This window comes from Pocillopora damicornis, chromosome 4 (assembly GCF_964200805.1).
Source record: "Pocillopora damicornis chromosome 4, jaPocDami1.2, whole genome shotgun sequence".
Classification (NCBI taxonomy): Eukaryota; Metazoa; Cnidaria; class Anthozoa; order Scleractinia; family Pocilloporidae; genus Pocillopora; species Pocillopora damicornis.
Window position 1 is genome coordinate 25,416,532 of NC_142673.1, and position 22,101 is coordinate 25,438,632.

Genomic DNA, 22,101 nt, shown 5'->3' on the forward strand with positions numbered 1-22,101 from the left:
TTTATAATTTAGATGAACCTTATAAATTTTTAACACAACACCACAGAGAACATAAGCTCAGAATTTTCCTCTTCATGGGGTGTTGTCTAAAATTTATAACTTTTCATGCAGCAGATTTTATCTTCTGATTTTTCTCATGCTGAAGGTTGCTTCTGGTTCGCAAAAACTAATGCTCTCGGTAGTTAAGGCATAACCGAGCATAATTAAACGAAAACTCTTTCTATATTCTATGTTCTCTAAGCCGCTAGTTTATGTTAACTCTTAAACCGTTAAAAATGACAAGCATCTCATCTCTCCCTACAGTATCGCCCTAAATCAAACATTAAGGTCACGAGAATAAAGGAAATGATCACCAACCAAAGAAGTTCTTGATTGTCAAACAAATTCTCTTTGTCAGCACCTAAGAGAATGTAAAGAGAACAGTATGAAGAATATACATTTATATAATAAGCTCAGTTATAAACGCATTCTGATTGGTTCTCACTTATGATCTATTGGAGGACAAACTTATAGATATCGTCATCATTAAAACTTTTTTCCGTATATTTTAATTCTTTATTATATAATACAAATAGATTCCAAGTTGCAGTGCGTCTGTTCAGTAATAGGTCACAGATGACGTCAAAATGTGGTAAGAACAAAAAAGTGGCACACGAGGCGCAGCCGAGTGTGTCACTTTTTTGTTCTTACCACATTTTGACGTCATCTGTGACCTATTACTGAACAAACGCACGACAACTTGGAATTTATTTGTTAAACTGATGTTATAGTTTGAAAAGGTGCAATCAGTCACACGAAAAATCCCAGATTTTGAAAACGTGACTTCGTGGCCCGGTGACAGGATATGACGAACGCTTCATTGAAATATTTGCGACAGTTTGAAGTAGCAATTTTAAACTTTTCTTTTATTCAGTTCAACAACCACTCATGTTAACATAGTTTAATTCAAGGAGGGAATTCGAGATACTTGAACAGACCTATCACCCATGTTCAATGGCTCAGTGTTATCAGAAAATGCGCAAAACTCACTGAGATTTACCAGACGAGGAGAAGAAACTTCTCACCTAGGTGGTTCAAAGCGAAAAAAATGACTAGATATTTACCTATGCAAGATAGCCATCTTATGGGGCTGGTCTTGAATAAATATTTAAAACAACGCCGTCGCACTAAGATCAGGGAGGAAATTTATTTTCATATTGATTTCCTTACAACTATCATTAAGTGAGAAGCACTGAGTTTTTTTTAAAAGTATCAAAAAAACTTGATGATGTCTGTTTTAGGGAGTTAAATTCAAAGTCACACAAAGACGATTGTAATATTTCATTCTCTTTCGGGAGCTCCTTCAATTTATGCTAGAAACTTGAAAATACGACTATTTTCTTAAGACGTTTTTTATTGAGTGCGGATTACTGTGTTTTTTCTGCATGCCTTTGCTTGCCACGTATATAAAACTTATTGTTCTTGTCCAACATCTTTAACACCATAAACAATGAGAGGTGTAGTAAACCCATTCAGAATTAGTAAAGAAATGACGCAAAGAAGCTTGTTGAACCCAAGCCATATTGCCAATTGTGTAACTGGCAATATTAGAGACATACCTTGAATTGTTTTCTTTATAAATAACTAAATCTGCTGCCAAAGAGTGAAATATAACTCGACTAAGTCATAGAGATCAAAGTGTATGTGGCGATAACTGAGGTACGTATTGATATTTTCAATAACAAAATGGAAATTTGTCCTTTCAGTCGCTCGCCAATGAAGCGGTGTGTGTAATTAGCACCAATCAACTTTTGTGTCTAAATTCAACTGACTCGTATGCATTCACACGTTTTTATCCACGGTTCAAGAACTTTGCTTTCATGACACTCGTGAACTCGATATTAGCCACCTCGAGGGTAAGATTACGGAATTCGGAAACATTCAACATTTTATAAAGTTCACATTTAAATTCTGTCGTCAGCTAACCACTTCATTTGTAATTACATAGCTCAGAGTAGCCTTTGTTGAATTATAGGAACATTTAGAGAGCAAACCTCGAGAGTTAAGACTATGGCTTCGAATGGCAGCGATGTCGTAAACACAGCGCTGAACGGCGAGGGTAGTGATGTAACAGGAGAACTAGAGAAATTACGCAACGGAGGTAAGTTTCATGCATTCGAAACTCCTTCTTAATGACGCGGGGATAGTAATAAATCAAAAAGTATTCTGACTTTTAATTTCCCATTGTAACTTTTCTGGCCAAATTAAAACGACTAACGCAAATGCACGATTGTGCAGTAGACAGTCAAATATTTGTTGTAACTTATTAGAATCCATAGATACTGACGGCTATTGCGGGGCTGTTCTGACGGCGCCACAGCTTGAGGTGACAACAAATCAGTAAACCATAACCTTAGAATTCACTACATGATCGATGACTGATTATTTATTTAAATATTTTCCATTTGCGTGTTTGATACTTTGTCGATTTGACAAACTTGAGTGAATCTCACGAACATAGTCTATCTCTATTGTTTATCATTCATCTCTTAACCACCCATTCACTGACCTGCAGCGATCGAAATTCAGTTTGACCTTCTCCAGCATTTGATCAGTATTTGCTTATAAAGGTTACACGTATCTTTGCTTTATTACTTGTAAAGATATTTGCATAGCTCTATTTTGTCGTTCACGCACGCACGTCTTGTCCTCCGCGTGTTCCCCACGAACACGCGATCGCCCTGCGTGTTCGCCCGCGTAACTGGTGAATTTTCACATAAAAATCGCGTACATTTGTCTTAATTTGTTGGAAAAAACTAGAAAAATATGGTTTTTTCGCTTCATTTTCGTGGCGGAGCTTCTATTTAATTATCAAATTTTAGGATTGAATGCCGAACACGGATCAAACTGTGGAATTAGCGACACGAACAACAAGACTTTTGCACCTCTACCACGCGCGAGCGTCTTTTTTTATCTCTCCTATTACTTCTGTTATCATCATGATTATTATCATGATTATTATTATAACTGCCATCATAAAATAACAATAATTATCATTATCTTATGATTATCATTATTGATATTCATATTTTGACAGTCGTTCATTTATCACTTCACGAGTCATTTGTTACGAACCAAAGAGTTGACTAGCTCCCAGTTGGCTGGTTAGCTCAGTTGGAAGAACACTGCACCGGTATCGCTCAGTTCAGGGGTTCAACTCCCGTACATGCTTGAATTTTTTCAGGCTTAACTTTTGCTACTGCTTAAGCAGTACTCATAGCAGTAATGATCACTCTCATCTTCTTTATTTTTCTTATCGAGGAACTGAAATAACATCGCGTGCGATATCAATGTTACCTTCAGTGTAGTAGGCTACAATATCACACCTACTATTAATATCTATACTACAATATTTTCACAATTGGCTGATACGATACCTACATGTTTTACAACTTTTTTTTACAATTTCAACGTAATTTCTTCCATTAAACCTGTGGTTAGGTTGAGGCTATTCGATATGAATACTTACAGTACAGAACTGACACACTTATTACAATTACCGAGCCAAAGCTATCTTTTGCATGCATTCAGCGTCAACTTTTTCCCCTTTTTTTATGAAAAAATGTGTTTCCAAATAATTTATTGTCAAGTTAGTGCAAGTGGCTGGAATGATACCTACGCGATCTGAATTGGACGTGTTCCATGACCAACAAACCACACTATAAGAAAAACGTATTCAACATTTACTGATTTCTTTTAGCTACTGAAGTAATAACGGCAAAAGAAAGTAATTGATCGAACAGTCATTCACTCACTTCTGAGAAAAAAATCCGGTGCTTAAAATTTTCTCTCTTTATTAAGTAGAAATTAGCTAACGCAGTCAAGTAATGATCTCCCTTAGACTTTCCAGGTATATTTATAGCTCAGACGGAAGTAGGAAACGAAATTGTTGACTGGGTCTCTTCGAGATAATATGAACAGTTTAAATTCTCTTGGTCGCTTGCAAGAGAAAAGGTGGATGATTGTCCAAAAAGTAGGATTGATGAAAAGTAATTATACGCCCTGAAGTCTTAAGTTGTGTTCGTATGTCTCCCTTTCAAGGTCTTGACTTCGCTCGACGACGATTTATTTCTGATCGAGTCTCGGCTATTAATATCCAGGGAGCTTATCGTATGCAGAATTGACTCAGAATCATAGTAACCCACCGATCTTAGATCACCTAGGTCTTGTTGTTCAAAGCGCAGCTAACACTTTCCAACGGATCAATCGCTATCCAGCAGATAAGTGTTGATAAACCATTGGGTGGAGATTTTATCATAGGGTAGCGTCATTCGCGCTCTTCGAACAACCGGGGCCTGCTGGCTAGAAAGAAAATGATAGCAGCAAACTGTAAGTGAATATTCCGTGCTTTTCTCGACCCGAACAGATAGCTAATGCGCCTCAAGTTATTCATGGGCCTCTCATTTTTTATTGTTGTTAACTCTTACGGTGTTATGTATCGCAATGGTACATGACACGACTGGATGTGTTAATTACTATCAAAGCAGGAATCGGCCCCGAAAAAGCTTAATGATGTACTAGGAAGGAAGATAATAGAGTTGGAACACAGAAAATTATTCCCTGGAAAGAGTTACCGTGAATGGACGCGATCAGGATATGCGGTCGAAGAGGCCAATTGTCGCCGATAGTTACTTTTCAGTCATTTAGGACATCCAATTTAGAACTCCTTTCTTGAAGTCTCGTAGATCAGCTGCAGACTTTCCTCCTAGTTTTCAGTTTTGAATTCTTAAGCAATACACTTGACTTCCCCAGAGCCTTTTTTTCTTCCCCCCGTGAGTATGAATAGTTATCGCAGAACTGTCAGGGAACCTGACGGAATGTGGGGGGAGGGGGGCGGGGAAGGGAGTTGAGGGTGGGTTACCTTCGATGGACTGGGATCTTTTTCAGTCCTATCCAATACTCCTAAAGTATGCTACAGAAACCAAGATAAGCTTTGGTGCAGTAAACCACTCCTCGAAAACCTTCGATTTGGCGCTTTTTCGTTTTCTTTTTGATTTTCTGTGGCGTTGTCCAGCTGAAAAGGGGAACAGGCAGCCCAAGCTCCAGCTGTGAGATTATCATATTGCGAAATAACAGTCATGACGAAAATATAAGAGTTTGTATGGGAATATTTACGACAGCTTTTGGGAAGTAAAAATACAGTCAAATCTCAATCGACCCAGGATAAGTTATTTAGTTCCACCACCGTGAGCAGACTTTGAATCATTTGCGGTCTCTCTGTTTCCTTTATTAACGGCTGTTTTGTCACATTAGCTAAATGAATATCTATCCATCGGTTAAATAACTCGTTAATCGTAACCCCAGCCTAACTGTGATAGCTTAAAATTAAACAAAGTGTGTTTGACTCTTACCGCATAATTTTTGTCGCTATTTCTGTTTGTCTGACAACATTTTGTCTTTCCCAAGGCAGTAGATAAATAAAAGAACAATCTTAATGACAAAGAAAATCCAAAAAAATCTAAGAAAATTTGATGAAAATAAGAGATTATTCGCAGAGGACCCCATTGACTTTTTGTTTCTTACTTTTTTCTTTTTCTGGGTACGATTTATTTATTTTTCGAATGGTAACCTGAAAATTCATATTCTTGGTATTTCAATTCTCACAGATTTCAACCTTTTATAAGCAAGATCATATATTATTTTCTCTCGTGTATAACTGTTATTCGGTGACTGATGTCATCCAGAAAATATGAAGCACCATTTTCGTACCATGAGTTGATCATTCGACGTTTCACATGTCTCTTGCTATTAAATCCGATAGATAGCATGACTGTATACAGCTCACAACTAGAGAATTTGCCCGCGGCTATATTTTGCGGAGGAACTACCCTATCTGAGCTGTACGGGGTCTTTAGAACTTCATTTCTCTCAAAAGAAATTGCGGATCAGTTGAGCCTCACGCGGCAAAAGGCCTTTTGCCTTGTTTTAATAGTAATCGACTGTTGGTCACAACCACCAAACACTAAAGCTGATGGCCTATTCAACACCGCGCCCCGCAGCCATCAGACAAAACTTGTCCTCGATTCTTTTCGGTACTGATATTTTGATTTTTTTAAACTAAGTTGAGGCACTAAAGAAGGCTTCTTGGCACATCCCTTGATGGCAGGAAACAATCTAGAAAAAAACCACACTCAGCTTTCATCTGGCCACTACATCTGGACCTCGTGCAGTGGGCGTGGCCTTTGAACATCATGTTCCATGCACTACACGAGTCGTTTCCTCAGTTAGTGAGTGTTGAGTAATCCTTGACAGTAGCACTTCTTGTTCTTCCTCCTGCAACGATCGTAATCCAGGTCACCATTCGAAAAATAAATAAAATCATCTGAAAATTTCTTTACCTAGGTAGTTCATTTCTCAAAGATTTCAATCGTATGATTTTTACTCGGCGGCTGAGGTCATGGGTCGAGTCATCGTAACCCAGATAACTCTTGTTCGCAGGATTTTCCATGTTTCTTTAGAAACGTACATTTACAGTGTACGTTAAAACAAGAAATTCACAGCCCACCCTCCAACAAGCAAACAAACAAATGAAGGAACTACGGAAAGAATAACAAACAAACAAACAAACAAACAAACTTAATAAATATCAATTCATTCTACCGCACCGTGTGCGCTGTTTAAGTAGTTTTCGCTTACAACTTCCGTTTTCCGGCTGTAGGCGCAATTTTTCCCTCTGTGGTATCCCCGGTCCTCCCTGGGGGAGCTAACATGAATCTCGAAATTTCCTCGGTTTATCAATTTGCAGAGTACAACTCTCAATGCGTGCAAAGCTTTGCTCTGATTCGTTTGTCGATGTAATTTGTTTTGACAAGGAATACTAAGTCAAAAATCGCTCGCTTTTCTGCATTACAAAGAATTTTAAGTAAGTAGATTTATGTGTTAATACTCTTTGAGTTTCAAACATTTTTGGCTAACGACGAAAAGCTTTAGTAATGGCTATTTTTTACAATATGACCGCGTTCAGATGGCTCAGACTTTAGACTTCAGACTGCTTTCTTCACATCCACCATGACAAGTGCGTGATTATTGTCAATAGAACTCTGACATAAAATGTGAACCGATCAAAATCCAGGCACAGGTACATAGCCTGCGTAATTTTTTATTGCAACCAGAACCAACAATTTGAACAAAGGCTTTCTTGCCTTCTTTGATATTTTTGTAGTTTATAAAAGAGATTATCATAGAAATCGCGATGCCGTGTTATTTTGTTCCTTCGCTATTTATGGTATCATGTTTTTTTCCCACGCACTGTGATATCAGATCTCTGGCAGGTGTGAACTACGCACATTGAATTTGATTGGTTTGCTTCTACACATCTCCTGCACGCCTCCTTTACGCCCCTGAATAGAATTTCAAAAAATATACTTGCATTTCCCAGCATTTGAATATTTTTTTTAGTCACCTTGACAGCCAGCTTAGCTAATTTCCTTTTTTCGTGAAGATTCCTTGGGGAAGTTTTTAATTTTTAGCTTGTTTGTGGGAGGTAAATAAAGTTTGCGATCAATTTCTATCTTCTCATTACGTCATACACGCGCCGGAGTAAATATCATTGCGTGGCGTAGAAAGGTTACACGAGGTTCTCTTCGGTGAAATTTGTACTATTTTCAGCTGGTTTGGTCGTGTTTCACAGAGCAGTTTGGGTCATATTTCTGCCTTCTTTAAATTGATGTCATGGCTGAGTCAAATAATGCCCAAAGTGCCGACGAAAACGGCATCAAAGTCGCCCAGCCAAGCGATATAGTTTTGGACTTGAACGAATCGAAAACGAAAGACGTTCGTATCGTTAACGGTTCTGTGCATTACACAGGCGAAGAAATAGCAGCCAACAGAGAAGTAAGTGGCAGTTCTGGCAAGGAAGTCCAGCAAAACAGCAACGGAATCGAGGGAAACATGAACGGTCATCAAAATGGCGACTCGAAGAGCCCGGTTGGGAATGAGGAAATTGTGAAACTCGCTCCTGCCGAGTCGACGTGGACGGTACAAGCAGAAGGTGCTGTGAAGCTGTTAATGGGATCGACTGGAAGCAGAAGTTGTACCCCACTTACCGTCGTTCAGTGTGTCGAACGAGCTGTGCGTCATGCCCCGACCAGGACAGCCCTTGCAGTCAAGCGAAACGGCGAATGGCTGAAATGGACCTACGCTGAGTATTACGAATCTATACGGGCTGCGGCTAAGTCATTCATAAAGGTTCGTGAAATACTTCCCTTTATTGCTGTTGAATTTATAACATAATAACCGTCTTTCGAAAAGTGTTATTGTTGTACGAAACTTAAAAGCACCTAAGACTGAAAGTTGTATTGTCGAACAGCAACGCCATTGTTCTTGAGAAGATTGATTTTATTTATCTTTTTTCCATATGATTGGCAAAGGTGTTTGTCATATTTGATCGGAATAATCGTGGCATAAAAGTACAGAGATTATAGTTTTATTTCTTACGTAGTTCTGGCTAGCTAAGTTTCTTGGGAATTGTTTACCTCAAGTAGGAGAATTTAATTAATCTGAGAATATTGTTTTGTTTGCACCTTGAAGGAATATTTTTTGTGAAATTATGTTTTGTTTAGAAAGCTTCGTGTTTATTGAGAAACCGTGCAATGCAGCAAGAGTTTAATCTTCTGAACTGTTAATTTGATTTTACGTCGGTGTGTTTATGTTCTTGAGGAATTTGTTTCCTCTAATCTTGTATTTGCATGTATTAGATCTGTATTGGCCTGTTGAGGAGTGTAAAATTTACAAGTTTAGCTCATTTGGTGATCATTTAAAACAGTTATTCAACATATTGAAATTGGACTTTGTTTGGTGGTGCAAAGATGACAAAGACCTAGCAAAATAAAGGAAGAAATCGAAACCTTTCACTTTACTGGTTTGTTGCGATCATAAAATATTGAAAAGTGGTTTAAATTACATGTGAAAAATATTGTCTAGACTGCCTGTAAACGCAGGTTCTTTGACAAGGTTAATCACGGCGAGTGATTTGTCTGCTTTGAGCCACAGTACTGAACTAAACTAGTATGTGAGTTGAAATTAGCATTGTCATTTTGATAAGTAGTCGTAAACATTCATCATATCTTTGAGTTACCCCTCATCTTTACCATTAAACTACGGATATCATCATAAGAAGGTATCTGCTACAATGTTCTTGTAGATTTGATTAAAGCAACCAGAGTAACTTAGCAACTTATTTATGTATTTCCATTTTTAACATTGTTTTCTGCAAAGAGCTGTATGCAATGATTTAAGTATAAGGTTATGATGAAAGTATGGTGTAACAGACATAGGTTTGAAAGATGAAATGGATGGTAACACTAGTTTGTTATTTTTTTTTATACTTCTTTAACTATGTTATGACGCAACACTGTAAGTAATTGAATATCAAGTGTCTGAAAAGGAGAACTCTGCTGATGATTGATCTGTGCCATGGTTAGGGATGTTATGCCTAGTTTTTGAGACATGTCATGTAACTCCCTTGACCATGATAGGCAAAATTCCAGGTTTGATGTTCTGTACTTCTTAAAATTTATTTTCAATTCGTTTACCAATAGCTTGGTTTGGAGCGTTTTCATGGAGTTGGGATCATTGGATTTAACTCTCCGGAGTGGCTCATCTCAGATTTGGGGGCCATTTTTGCAGGGTAAGAGTGTAATGACTCTCCTTGTCTTCTTGATATGGTAAATTGTTGTTGTAAGGAGAAATTCTATTTTGGTCACTTTTGGGAGTTTAAGGGTTAAACTTCAGATATGTTGTTGTGGGTGAAATTTGAAATGAAAAGAAAGCCCTGAGTTGCAATTTATAGCAATTTACCAATAATAACATTTTTCATTTTCCATCTCTATCAAAACATTTAACACAACAGCTGTACCTTCTCAAAACATTGTCTAGACAGGTTATCAAAATGCCTTGAAAGATTACCAACATGAAGTGGGTGTCATGGAAATGGCTGGAAAGTGATAAATATGTGACTAGCATTATAAATTTTTTATAGCATTATTATCTACAAGTAACGTAAGTGTATGCTTGGCAATAGAAAAGAAAAGTCACATATAAATACATTGTTTGAGTGCTGTCCTCACAAAAATATTCTTGAAAAAATTTTCAGAGTAAAATAATAAATGTTTTCAAAGTCTTTAACCCTTAATGCCCTAACACCAGTATGCATATTCTTCATTTACAAACATTTACTAAGGTGTTGACGAGGAGAATTTGTTTAACATTCAAGAACTCCTTTAGTTCATGATCATTTCTTCTTTTCTTGTGACCTTAATGTATGATGTGGGGAGGCTATTGTAAGGAGAAGTTAGATGGTAGTCACTCTTATGGATCAAAGGGTTCAAACTTGATGTGGACTCTATTTATTTTGAGCTCAATGGAGACCTCAAATAATTGTGTAGGGGGTATGGATTCTTGAATATTTCTTACATGTACATGTACTTACTGCCTGTCTTGTAGTCATACTGACTACCAATGATTTGTTAGCCAATTCACTTGATCCATCAATCTTCCCTGCGATTTTCTGAATATTACAGTTTATAGATAATCCTTCAGCCAGTCCAGTTTTTAACCCTTTAACTCCAAGAAGTGATTAACATGTCATGTCTCCCTATAATGTCCGTAAGTTCTTCAGTAAATGGGTACAGAGAATACGCAACCTTATCATTTAAAAGTTTTTGTCTTGATCTAACACAATAATTTCTTAATTAATTCACAAGGAAAGTAAAACAGCTTTGAGGGAAGAATTAACAATCATATCTTGGGAGTGAAAGGGTTGATGTTATTCTCCAGCTTTATTTACTTATATTTATTTATTTGTCTCTCATCTCCTTGAACCTCCCTCCCCCATCATTTGTGCATTCACTCGTGGGAATGTCTTTGAATACTCTGACAAGGGTTAATTATGCCCATATCATTTCAAAGTGTGCCTTTATAAACTGTATTTTTTATTTCACAGAGGTCTAGCTGTTGGGATTTATGCCACAAATTCTCCTCAAGCATGCCATTATGTTGCTGAAAATTGTGAGGCTAATGTCATAGTTGTTGAGAATAAACATCAGCTGCATAAGATACTTCAGGTGTGTAAATTACTATGTAACTGGTTCACATTTAAAATGATGGACATACATGCTGGTAGCTGATGGTTTTATGGTATGTTAAGCTATACAGTCACATATATGATATTATATATATATATCTCTTTTCACCAAAAAGGTGTGCCTCTTTTACATAAGTAACAAAAAGAAAGAATGAAGGGGAAAAAAACAAATAAATATATAACATTTTCTGTATCCTTCTGAAGCTCATCTCCTCTAGCTATTTGAAATGTGCATTAAGTATTCCAGTAATTTATTATCTTCTTTGCCCAAATTAGATCTGGGACAAACTTCCCCATCTGAAGGCTGTGGTTCAGTACATTGGTGAGATAGAAGGGGACAAGCCATCTAATGTGTACACAGTGAGTAAAATGTGTTTTGGTAATTCTGATTTAAGTGTATAGTTCATTAAGGCTTAGATTATTAGATGACATATGGTTGTTAGTTCCTTATTTTATTTGAAATGGTGTGATTTATTTACACTTTTCTTTTAAATTTCTAGTGGAAGGAATTCATGGAAGTTGGGAAAGGTGTTTCGGATGAAACCCTTCAAGAAAGAATGGATGAGTTGGTGGCAAACAAATGCTGCACACTTGTGTATACTGTAAGTTTTGATTTTTTACTTACTTTTTCTTGACTCTCAAATGTCTTGCAAACTGTTTAGCTGGTAAATAAGATGGCAGGTTCTTTTAGGAACTGTTGTCCTGCTTTGGCTACAAAGAGAAAAACAAGACAAGATTTTCTTTGTATGAACCTGTAGTGTGTCCTCAAGTCCTCAGTAGTTCAGAACTGAAGCACTGATCACTTGAATTCAACAGTCTGAAATTTGAACCTTCATGGGAACTTGTACCTTTCTTTGGTGTGAAAAGCCATGCATCAGAAATAACATCTTTCTTTACACTCTCCTGAGTTATTTATCTGTGGCTGGTATCATGTAATGCATTTCTGTTACTACTTGTACAGTCTGGAACTACTGGAAATCCCAAAGGTGTCATGCTGTCACATGATAATGTAAGTAACTTAATTTTGAACATTGTGTTCGTGTATTAGGAATATGCTTTCATTTTTCCCTTCATGATGTACATCGGTTTAAAATTAAGGGGAAAATTTTCTGGAGTTATGAGAGGGTTTCTTTTAATGGGATTTGGCTGTCTTGTTTATATGATGGTATGCTAAAAGGTAATGTGTTGAACAATGAAGTTAGAGAATACAAGTTGTTGGCAAAGTTAATGGCACTATTGTGAGTCTCCTATATCAAATAGATAAAATATAAAAAAAAGAGAGAAAGAAGAAAGAAGAGGAAAATGAAAGACATAAACTTCTGTACTTTGTAGGGTTGTTTCTGTGTTGTCAGTATAGCAAAGCATGATTTAGTTTTTCCAGACAGTAAGTTGAAGGGCTGTAAGAATGGTAAACTAGTTTGATGTGGTTGTGATGTTGAAATACAGTGTAATGAAAGGATAAAAGTGGGATTAACTGATCTGAAAGTACTCCAAGGTTTAGGGTATCTTTCCTGTGTGCTATGATCTATTGTGGCTCCACTACATGCAGCTTGACTTTGTTCAATATTTTCTCTCAGTTAACTTGGACAGGAGAGGCAGCTTCAAAGTTTGTGGGTATTGGAGAAAAGGACATAGAACAAGTGATCAGCTACCTTCCACTCAGTCACATTGCTGCACAGGTATTTTATGGCCAAATTAATGAACTTGGATTGAACACTAATTTAAAATGTAGAATAGACTCCCTATGGCAAATGTCAACAACCACCCGCACTATTCAAAGGACTTACTCAGAACATTTACATGAAAAACAATTCAACCACTATGACCTAAGTTTTGTGGGAATCTAAATCATAACCAGCTTGTCCCACTTGAGTCTTGCAGCTAATTACATCACTGCAAAACTGACCAATCAGCCAATTACATCACTGGAAGACTGACCAATCAGCCATGAACCAGGCCTTAAGAACAACTTGACTGACAAACAACTCTTCACTTGACTTTGGCAATGACCTCTGCAAAGATTATTGAAATGTCAGTCATTACCACTGTCAACAGTCCTTCCCAGGACTTCTCTCACCCACCTGAACAAACTACATGTTGATTAGATTGAACAATAGATGAAAAAGGGTTGCAGGATTATTATCATGTTTTAACAGGGTTTATTACAGGAAGACTCTCTATTAAAGAACAGTTAATTCTAGGTTCAAACCGCAAGACTGTACTTAAAACAGTGGCAGTTAAGTGTCTGTCAGTTGTTCCAATAAATGTGAAATTCAACAGGTCAACAACCTCGTAAAATAATAATATCTTATAAGATAAATAATATTCATAATTAATATTTTCAGATGTTGGATATTTTCATGCCACTTTATTCTGTTGCTACTGTGTGGTTTGCACAGCCAGATGCACTGAAGGTAAATGTTAATTTTACAGTATGGTGTTAGGAAAGAAAATACAACTTAAAATTGTCAATACAATATGGAATTGTCCCAAGTATATATTCATTACTGAGTGAGGCAGTTAATTGTTGCTTGCACTTTGTTCTCTGAATGTTAATGAGTTTGTGTCAGCAAGAATCTTACTATATCTTCTTCAGTCTCCAGACTGTGTAACATTCATTTATCATGTCAAAGACATGCAATATGTTCCTTCACTTGAGAGTGTCTCTCTTTAGCAGTAGGAAATTGGGCTGGAAACTTCAATTATGAAAAAATGTTTTGATAGGTGACTGGCTTCTTGTCTTACTGTCAACAATAGAGTTAAGGAATTTGTGATTTCAACTGAAAATCCATTGTTTGACAAAGCAAGCTTGATGTTTAATGCTACATTATGAGAGAAAGTGGAGAGCAACAATCTGATTGATGTGATTGCATTTTAGCAAACCTGATTTACAGGAACTTGAATCTTCTGTGCTGTTCACTAGTTAATATTGATATGTGCCTTCTTGCATTGTAACAATGCTTTTGAATATGAAATTCTGCAGGGTACACTCTCACAGACCTTACGAGAAGTCAGGCCAACTTTGATATTTGGAGTCCCAAGGTTAGTCAGATAATTAAATCAATTAATGTGAAGTAGTGTTTGTAAAGATTCACTTTTTGATAGAACAGTGCGAGACACAGCTTAGTAGCCCCTAAATCGAATTCTTGAAATACTATTGGCCAGTTTGATATGGCTGAAAATCTTTTTGTGGGTGATAAGGTATGATACATGAAGATAAAAGTAGCCTAAATATTTTCTCCAACAGAGTCTATGAAAAGATTATGGAAAAAATGAAAGAAATTGGACAAACAGTGACAGGCTTGAAGAGGAAGGTGGCTAATTGGGCTAAGGGTGTAGCTTTGCAAGGAAACATGAACCTTGAAAAAGGGTATGTACACATTTTATGTATGACCTTGATATCAAAACTTTGACAACATGTATGCTTGGGCTCACTCATAATAATATACATGTATTTACCGCTAAGATATTTTAAGGAAGGTTTCCCTTTGGTTGTCACAAAATGTTATACATTAAGTGATTTAAAAGATTGACAATTTGTCTCCTTTACATTAATTTCTGTCATAGGGATATGAATTGCAATACTTGCTGTGTGTGCATGTAACATTGATATTTATGTAAATTCAATATAACCTGAAACCCATAAGGAAAACTACCACCAAAGAAAAACAAATTTCATGAAGTGGCCACACAGTTAAAATTGTCACAAAAGGAAATCAAATAAAAGATTCTGATTGTTTTTTGGGGCACAGGAAATTACAGAAGTTATCTTACTAGTCAGTCAAGTATTGGCAGTGTTGTCAGACTGCAGGGTTGTTTTATTTCAAACAGTAAATGAACTTTTGCTTTTTTTTTTCTTTTCAGTCAGTCAGTTCCATTTGGTTGGACTCTAGCCAATAGCCTGGTACTGAAAAAGGTACTTCACATGATTGCCACTTTAAAAACTTTGTCACTTTTTGCTGAGCCCAGTTTGTATAGTGCCGACTTCATTTGTCGTATCCTATCATAACTGAAGATGTGGAAATGATACAAGACATCTATTTGTAGGGAAGAAATACATTAAAGGAGATGAAAGAAAAAAACAGATGAACGAGGACGACAAAGGAGGGACAAGATTTACGTTAACATCTTCAAAAAAAAAAAAAAACAAGAAAAATTGTCCTCGTTGAGTGCCAAACGTTTGTTATGATTTTAGCCTGTTGAAATGATTGATTTTTCTCTTTCTTCTCATCACTCTTATGCTTTCAACTTATCAATATTTTAAGGTAAAAAAATCTCATTGTTCACTCATGGAAGTGAAAGGGATCCTCCAATCTCTCATTTTTTTTCTTCGTTAATCAGATCCGCCTAGCCCTGGGACTAGACAGGTGCAGACTGTGTGTAGTCGGTGCCGCTCCTGTTACTTTGGAAACCATTCGTTACTTTCAGAGTATTAACATTCCTCTGTTCGAGCTGTACGGAATGAGCGAGAGTACTGGTCCCGCAACCATATCTATCCCAGGCTATGTCAAGGCTGGAAGCTGTGGTGTGGCTTTTGAAGGAGTGGAGGTTAAAATCCACAATAAAGACGAGGAAGGAAACGGCGAGGTGAGCTTAAATACTATAGGCTAAACAGTCTTGAGTAAGCGACACCAACGCTCTCACACGCCTTTACCAATTAATCAAAACTATGACAAAATTTGACAAAGAAACTAGGAATCGGTTATACGTTTTCATGACAAAAACGACGGTTAACTCGGCGAATTGCGAGACAACAGCGGGCGCACTTGACGCGTTCTGTCTACTTGCTCAGGCATGAGGTTTTATCTGTTCCTCTCACTGTCCAATTACAGGCATGACACGTACTCTGTCCTGTTAGTGCCAATCGGGCCGGTGATAACCAATCACGTTCGAGAATTTTGTTATAATTTTGATTACTGCTTATATAGTCGGGCCAATTATATGATGAACTAGTTGAAAATTTATGCCATTACCGTCTGAGGTCGTGGCAAATGAAATCTTCTAGTTTATGTGTTGCAGGCTAAATTTCACAAGAAATTTTATTTCCAATAACGAAAAACAATTTTTTCAGCAAGTTTCATGATATAAATGTTTCTTTCCTTACGTCTTCCTGTTTTCATCGTCAGGTGTGCCTCAGGGGACGTCATGTTTTCATGGGATACCTGACGAACGAAGAGAAGACTCACGAAACCATGGATGAAGAAGGATGGCTTCACTCAGGAGATATCGGAAAACTTGACAAGGTGGATTTTCTTCATTAACTCGAGAAACAATTGTGTCTATGTTGGAACGTTATGCACTTAAGGTTAATAGGGAGTAATATTACGTAAAGGAAGTGGGTATTTGTCTTGAAACTGCCGATCGTGAAGTCTCATTTTTTGCATTATCACACTTTGGTAACTGATAGTCGTAAATGGACTCAGCTGTTAGATGAATTATGAACGTAGTGAAACTTGATGGTAAGGTAAACTGTGGTCCATGCCCTTTGTCGCCCGAACAGAATACTTTTAACTAAACGAAAGTTCACCTTCCATCATTTTAAAGGGGAGGTGGTGGGGAGAGAGGGAGGGGATGGGAGGAAGATAATGGACCTCTTTTTGCTATTTCTGCGATCTTTTCCCACACCTTTGTTTTCTGATGTCGACCCTCTCTTTATTTCAATTTAGGCTGGGCAACTGTACATTACTGGACGAATCAAAGGTAATTTATACTTCCTTCTGGGCTGAATTTTAATGAGTCCTTATTATTATTATTATTATTATTATTATTATTATTATTATTATTATCATCACTATTATCATTATTTTTATTTTTGTTATTATTATTATTATTATTATTACACTTGTCATTATCATTATTTTTATTATTAGTAGTAAATACAGTATTAACATTACATCATTCACCTCTTGCTCGCGCTTTGCGTTTCACGCTTCTTCTCCTCCCAAGTGAAAAATGGGAAAATAATGCCTGTGCTGCACGCCAGCGGAGGTTCCATTGTCTAAAAAAATTTGTTCCTCATTTTGTTTCCCACAGAGCTGATTATCACGGCTGGCGGTGAAAATATCCCACCAGTCCCAATCGAGGATGCTATCAAGGAGGAGGTTCCTCTGATCAGCAACGTCATGGTTATTGGAGACAAAAGGAAGTTTCTCTCTTGCTTATTAACGCTCAAGGTAAAGAGGTTGATTTTGATTGGATAATATAGTGGCACTCACCTTCCGAGTGCCATGAAAATCATTAATGGTATACATCCACAGCAAATGGAAATTAATGATGCTAACGTTTAGAGCTCTTGTCGATTGCTTGTTACAAAACAAAAAGCCAAATTAACGACAGTAACCAATAGAGCAGAGGAAAGATCCTACGGCGCCAGTGAAAAGTCATAATAGAAACAAGCAAACTGCCCAAGGGGTGGGAGAACGCTGGTCATCAAGTTGCGATTGGTTCGAGGCGTGCCAGTTTTCTTGACCAATCACCGAGCAAAGTAAAGCAAGACCAATGCAATCCCGAATTACAAAGAATATTAGGAAGAGTAAAGCGGCTTGAAAACTGAATTACTATTGCAATAGAGAAGTGAAGTGGAAAAGAAGGGGACCGAAAAACCCTTTGCATAAGGAAGACTGAAAAACTGAGAGCAACTACTACATTACACCAAATGTCATTTGAGTGACCTAATTTAGTTAGACAGGATAGCTTGTAGATTCAGTATTAGCCATCATCAGTGTTTAACGTTGATATAAATGTAGTAGTTGACTTTCTCATGCATTTTGGCATTTTGCTATTAGGTTGTTGTTGACGTAGAAACTGCCGAACCTTCTGACAATCTCACCGATGTTGCCCTCGATTACTGTAAGTCCATCGGCAGTCAAGCAAAAACTGTCTCCGAAATTTTGTCGACCAAAGACGAGAAAGTAATGAAAGCCATCCAAGAGGGAATTGATCGAGCTAATGCCAAGTCCACGTCGAGAGCTCAAAAGGTATGGAACGAAAAACAGAGTTTCCATGAGAGTTTTTGAATATATATTTGATTTCGAAAAGATGGCGGTGCATAGAACAGTGTACTACAGTTAATCTGTAATCATCTATTGCATTGAACCCTTTAATTCCTAAGAGTGACTAGCATCTAATTTCTCCCAACAATTTAACCCTGAATTAAACTTAAAGTGCATGAAAATAGGTAAAATGAACTCCAACTAAAGAAGCTCTCTGAAATTCTCTTCGTCAGCACCTTAGGATTTATATGGAGAACAGTATGGAGAATATACATTTTGACAGTTAAAAAGCACGACTAAAAGTATATTCATTTGCAATCACTTCCTTAAAATTGTTCATTTTAGGCTTGATGTTGCAAGTCCTCTTGCGTTTGTGTAAACACGTCCTATCCGATAATTCTTATCTTAAAATATACTGTCTCTTGCAGGTGCAGAAGTGGCGCATCTTGGAAAAAGACTTTTCCCTTCCAGGGGGAGAGTTGGGTAAGAATTTGTTTGAATAATTAAGAATGGTTTACTCTGGTCTCAATTTAGCTCCGTCCTTGTTCTCTCACTCCAAAGGTCTGAGAGTCAACTCTCCCATATGATGACCATGCCTTCCTTTGTTGGCCACTCCTGTAAATTTTGTGTTTCATGCAGGCGATAGTCCCTCGTCGATAATTTTCGTAATTCTCAGTACTCGTCTGTTTTACAGTATATTAAGATTAAATGGAGAATTTGGATCCTGATCGCTTCAGGAACTCTGACTGGCAAACTTTGAGATTCGCTCGCTAACGTAACGAGAAAAATGGCATTGAAGGGACGCTGTAATATCATACGAGATATAGTTGATATCGATTTGTTGACCCTTATGTTATATTTGTACTTTATTCTAGGTCCCACTCTGAAGCTGAGGCGGCCAATTGTGAACAAAATGTTCAAAGATGAGATCGACGGTTTCTACGAAGAAGCATAAGACCAGTAAAAAACCAGTAAAACAAGACACATGAATCTAGTGTAGATAAATGATATAACGGAATGCATTGGTAGCTGTGTACGATTTCGACGTAATATATTGTCGACCCCTTGTTTATGGTAGTTTTGAACTTTGGTAAACGTGTTTGTTTGTATATTGAGGGAGAACAAGTGATCATTATCCTTATTAAAGGAGAGGCAATCATAACGGCGTAGAAAAGTTTAAATCATCAAAGGGGATACAAATAACTTGATGGAGATTAATTATATATAAAGAAACATGACGCACAGTAATTTAATGCTTACATTTTAATCTAGTCAGGGGATTGAATTATGATCAGCACATTGGATTTGCGCTAAAATTCAGCTCGAGTGTAGAGAAAAGGGGGTCTTCCCCCCTCTCTACCCTCCTCTCACCACCACCCCCCCCTCCTCCGGCCCTATCCCGCCGTCACACCCAGGGAGCAGGTTATGTCAAGGCTCTTTAAGAATTGTTTATAAATGTAACATTGTCGCTGTTAATTGCCCTAATTTTTGTATTTATTGCGGCAACTGTTCGGTGATTAGCTATGTTGGTAGATTTATAGGAAAACAACAATTTTGTGTATAATTTCACGTACGTGTAAGTCTCAATGTGCCTCAAAGCTAACCTTTGTAAGATGCAAGGAAGAGAATTTCTTCCAGTGAGGTCAAGTAGAAGCCTCCTCCTGTAAAAATAACGACGGCTAGAGAGGGTTTTCAGTTTTATGTTTATCGCAGGGCGGCAGTTTCTGCCTTTGCGTTTGACGAAATAGATTTGGTTAGTTTAAGCGTGAAAGAAACTTTCCCTCACCTTATAGCTCCCAGATATGATTCAAATGTAATTTTCCCTTACAAACTTCGTACATTATCAAGCAAAGTCGACAAGAGTACACAAAATTATCACTCACAGGGTATAGCTTGGTATAATACCAAATTCTCCGCCTAATTCATTAGGGAATGTATGAAAGTCGGAAGGGAGAATTGCGAGTCAAATCAAGGGAGTTAAAGGTTAAAAGATCTGTATTCTTAATAGATAAAACCTATAGAGATCTGTATTATTAGGGAAACTGTATTGTTTGCTAAACTATTGCAGGAAATTCTAAATCTGAGAACCTAAAGACAGTTACTTCTCGTTACTGCATAAGAATTTACCATGAAGTTACTTTTCTTTTGAGCTCGTATGAAATATCTCTTCTGTAAGATAACGTATAAATATCTTGGTTCACAAAAATCCTACTGACTAACAACTAAGCAAGGATGTTTAGTAATTTCGGGAAGAGAAACATGTAATGCGCTTTGGCGTCTTGCAAAACGAAGAACAGGTAGTTTTTTAAAGGGAGACTGTTTGTCATCTGTTTGTTGGGCGGAAACCAACTCAGTAGGAATCCTGCAATTAATAGGCATCCTTACTCCGTCCAGTTTCAATTGATATTAGGTTTGTGCAGTAGTCGCGAACTACTGAAATTATATTGTTTATGTAATCACATGTATCTGTCTAAGCTTAGTCGAAATATTGAGTAGTAAGTCACATAAGTGTGAAACAAACAGGGTCATTGCGAAAAATTCGATTTCTATTAAAATCACTATCCAAATGTTGCTCTGTCGTTTGAACGACTGTTGTCAATCCTCGATCCAGCGACCGTGGGCCTATGTCGACCTTCACAGAATAACATGAATTCATCATTCCACCATTCATTACGCCATTTTACCGTATTAAGGCAACGGAGCGCCAATATGATTTTTAACATTGCCGCTGCTTTCTCTCTTTCTTTTCTGATTGTTTCTGTCTGGCACCTTGGTGGGCCGTACGCCGGGCTGTACAGCTTTTTCTGGCCCGTGCCCACTTCTTCGCGTATGGCTCTCTTTCGAGTAATCAGTGTCGTAATTTTTTCAAGGAAAGTGCGCATTTAAGTGCGTGTTGTATGATAAATGACTCAGCCGTTTAGAACAATTCCGTTTTCGAGTGATTGAAACAATTCTCAGCAGTGAAAAGGAAGTAAGGATAGGAAGCCTTTCCGTTCCTGAGCGGACCGGGAACCTCGCGTGGGAATGGGGCGAAAGTGAATACTGATATCTTATCTTATCTTATCTTATCCACTTTTCCTATGTAAATAAATTTTTTTTCATCGATTAAATTTCTTCCGAAACCAAAAGGTCCTTTTTAAGAAAGGTTGGTGATAACTCCCATCATCCCTTCTTTATTTTTCGACAGTGGAAGGCAAACTCTCTCTGAAATTGAAGAACGCTTTCACAGTGATTAAGAATTACTTGTTGCTCTTGGTGAATTTTCAGCCCTACTACCACATAAGCTTTGTTTTCAGGAGATTTTAGCAAAGATAAGACATTTACTGATTTCTAGTTCCTAAAATACCAAGCGGTGGGTATAACTTTTGTTGTTGTTGTTGTTTTTTTTAAATTTTGCTTCCGAGTGCTGTTCTTAGCTTTGCATAGTTTAGAATGGAACTAGTCCTTTGGTTCCTTTAATTAACAAAATTGTTTTCAGTGTGAAGAAGTAGGCTCGTTCCGGATTTCAATCGTACAGCTGACTCAGTTGCGGCAGCTTAGGTGATAACCACCTTTCAATTTCGAGTTAATTTTTCAACATCTGGCTATTTTAACGCTTGTAGTTTTAATGTGATCGAGAGGTCTAATATAACCATATAAACGTTTGCTACTGGAGAAAAACATTACACAGACTGGGAAAATTGCAAATTACGACATGAAGTTATGGTCACGCCAAATGAGCGTTCATGATCAGTGGTCTATTTACAAGTTCTATAAGATGTTTTAGGGTAGATACAATTTTTTTCGAAGGAGGTGTAAGAACATGACGAGCTTTGCTCAAGAAAAGAATTCTCACCAGGGATGCGTAAAATGATCCATAGGCTTGTCAAAGTAAAGCGAGAGGGCTCAATTAGCAAGTGAAAGCGAGGTGTTTGGCTTCGAGCGTGAAATTAATTGAAGTTAACAATTCAAATGTAAACAGGCGCGAGGATCCGCGCGGCTTGCGCG

The 22,101-nt window shown here is 37.4% G+C and overlaps 1 protein-coding gene across 5 annotated transcripts; it reads left to right on the plus strand.

Moving 5' to 3' along the window:
- Positions 1 to 1,452: 1,452 nt before the first annotated feature.
- Positions 1,453 to 20,681, plus strand: LOC113683410 (long-chain-fatty-acid--CoA ligase ACSBG2). 5 transcript variants are annotated; one of them, XM_027200656.2, is made up of 20 exons: positions 1,453 to 1,698; positions 2,015 to 2,140; positions 7,847 to 8,226; positions 9,579 to 9,667; positions 10,982 to 11,102; positions 11,399 to 11,482; positions 11,623 to 11,724; positions 12,084 to 12,131; positions 12,700 to 12,801; positions 13,468 to 13,536; positions 14,106 to 14,164; positions 14,370 to 14,492; positions 14,987 to 15,038; positions 15,464 to 15,709; positions 16,249 to 16,365; positions 16,789 to 16,822; positions 17,156 to 17,295; positions 17,908 to 18,099; positions 18,543 to 18,597; positions 18,990 to 20,681. In XM_027200656.2, the coding sequence occupies exons 2-20, from the start codon at positions 2,050 to 2,052 to the stop codon at positions 19,067 to 19,069; spliced, it is 2,184 nt and encodes a 727-aa protein (XP_027056457.2). In that variant the 5' UTR covers positions 1,453 to 1,698; positions 2,015 to 2,049; the 3' UTR covers positions 19,070 to 20,681. The 5 variants fall into 5 exon arrangements, with proteins under 5 accessions (XP_027056457.2, XP_027056456.2, XP_089061893.1 ...); XM_027200655.2 differs by having other exon boundaries at positions 1,675 to 1,895; XM_089205767.1 differs by lacking the exon at positions 1,453 to 1,698 and having other exon boundaries at positions 1,926 to 2,140.
- Positions 20,682 to 22,101: the final 1,420 nt, after the last annotated feature.

Excerpts from the sequence above, each read along its gene's own strand:
- LOC113683410 (XM_027200654.2), top strand. The coding sequence starts at position 7,711 with ATGGCTGAGTCAAATAATGCCCAAAGTGCCGACGAAAACGGCATCAAA. Across the intron at positions 8,227-9,578 it reads CGGCTAAGTCATTCATAAAG|CTTGGTTTGGAGCGTTTTCA; the intron begins GTTCGTGAAATA and ends GTTTACCAATAG. Across the intron at positions 15,039-15,463 it reads ATAGCCTGGTACTGAAAAAG|ATCCGCCTAGCCCTGGGACT; the intron begins GTACTTCACATG and ends TTCGTTAATCAG.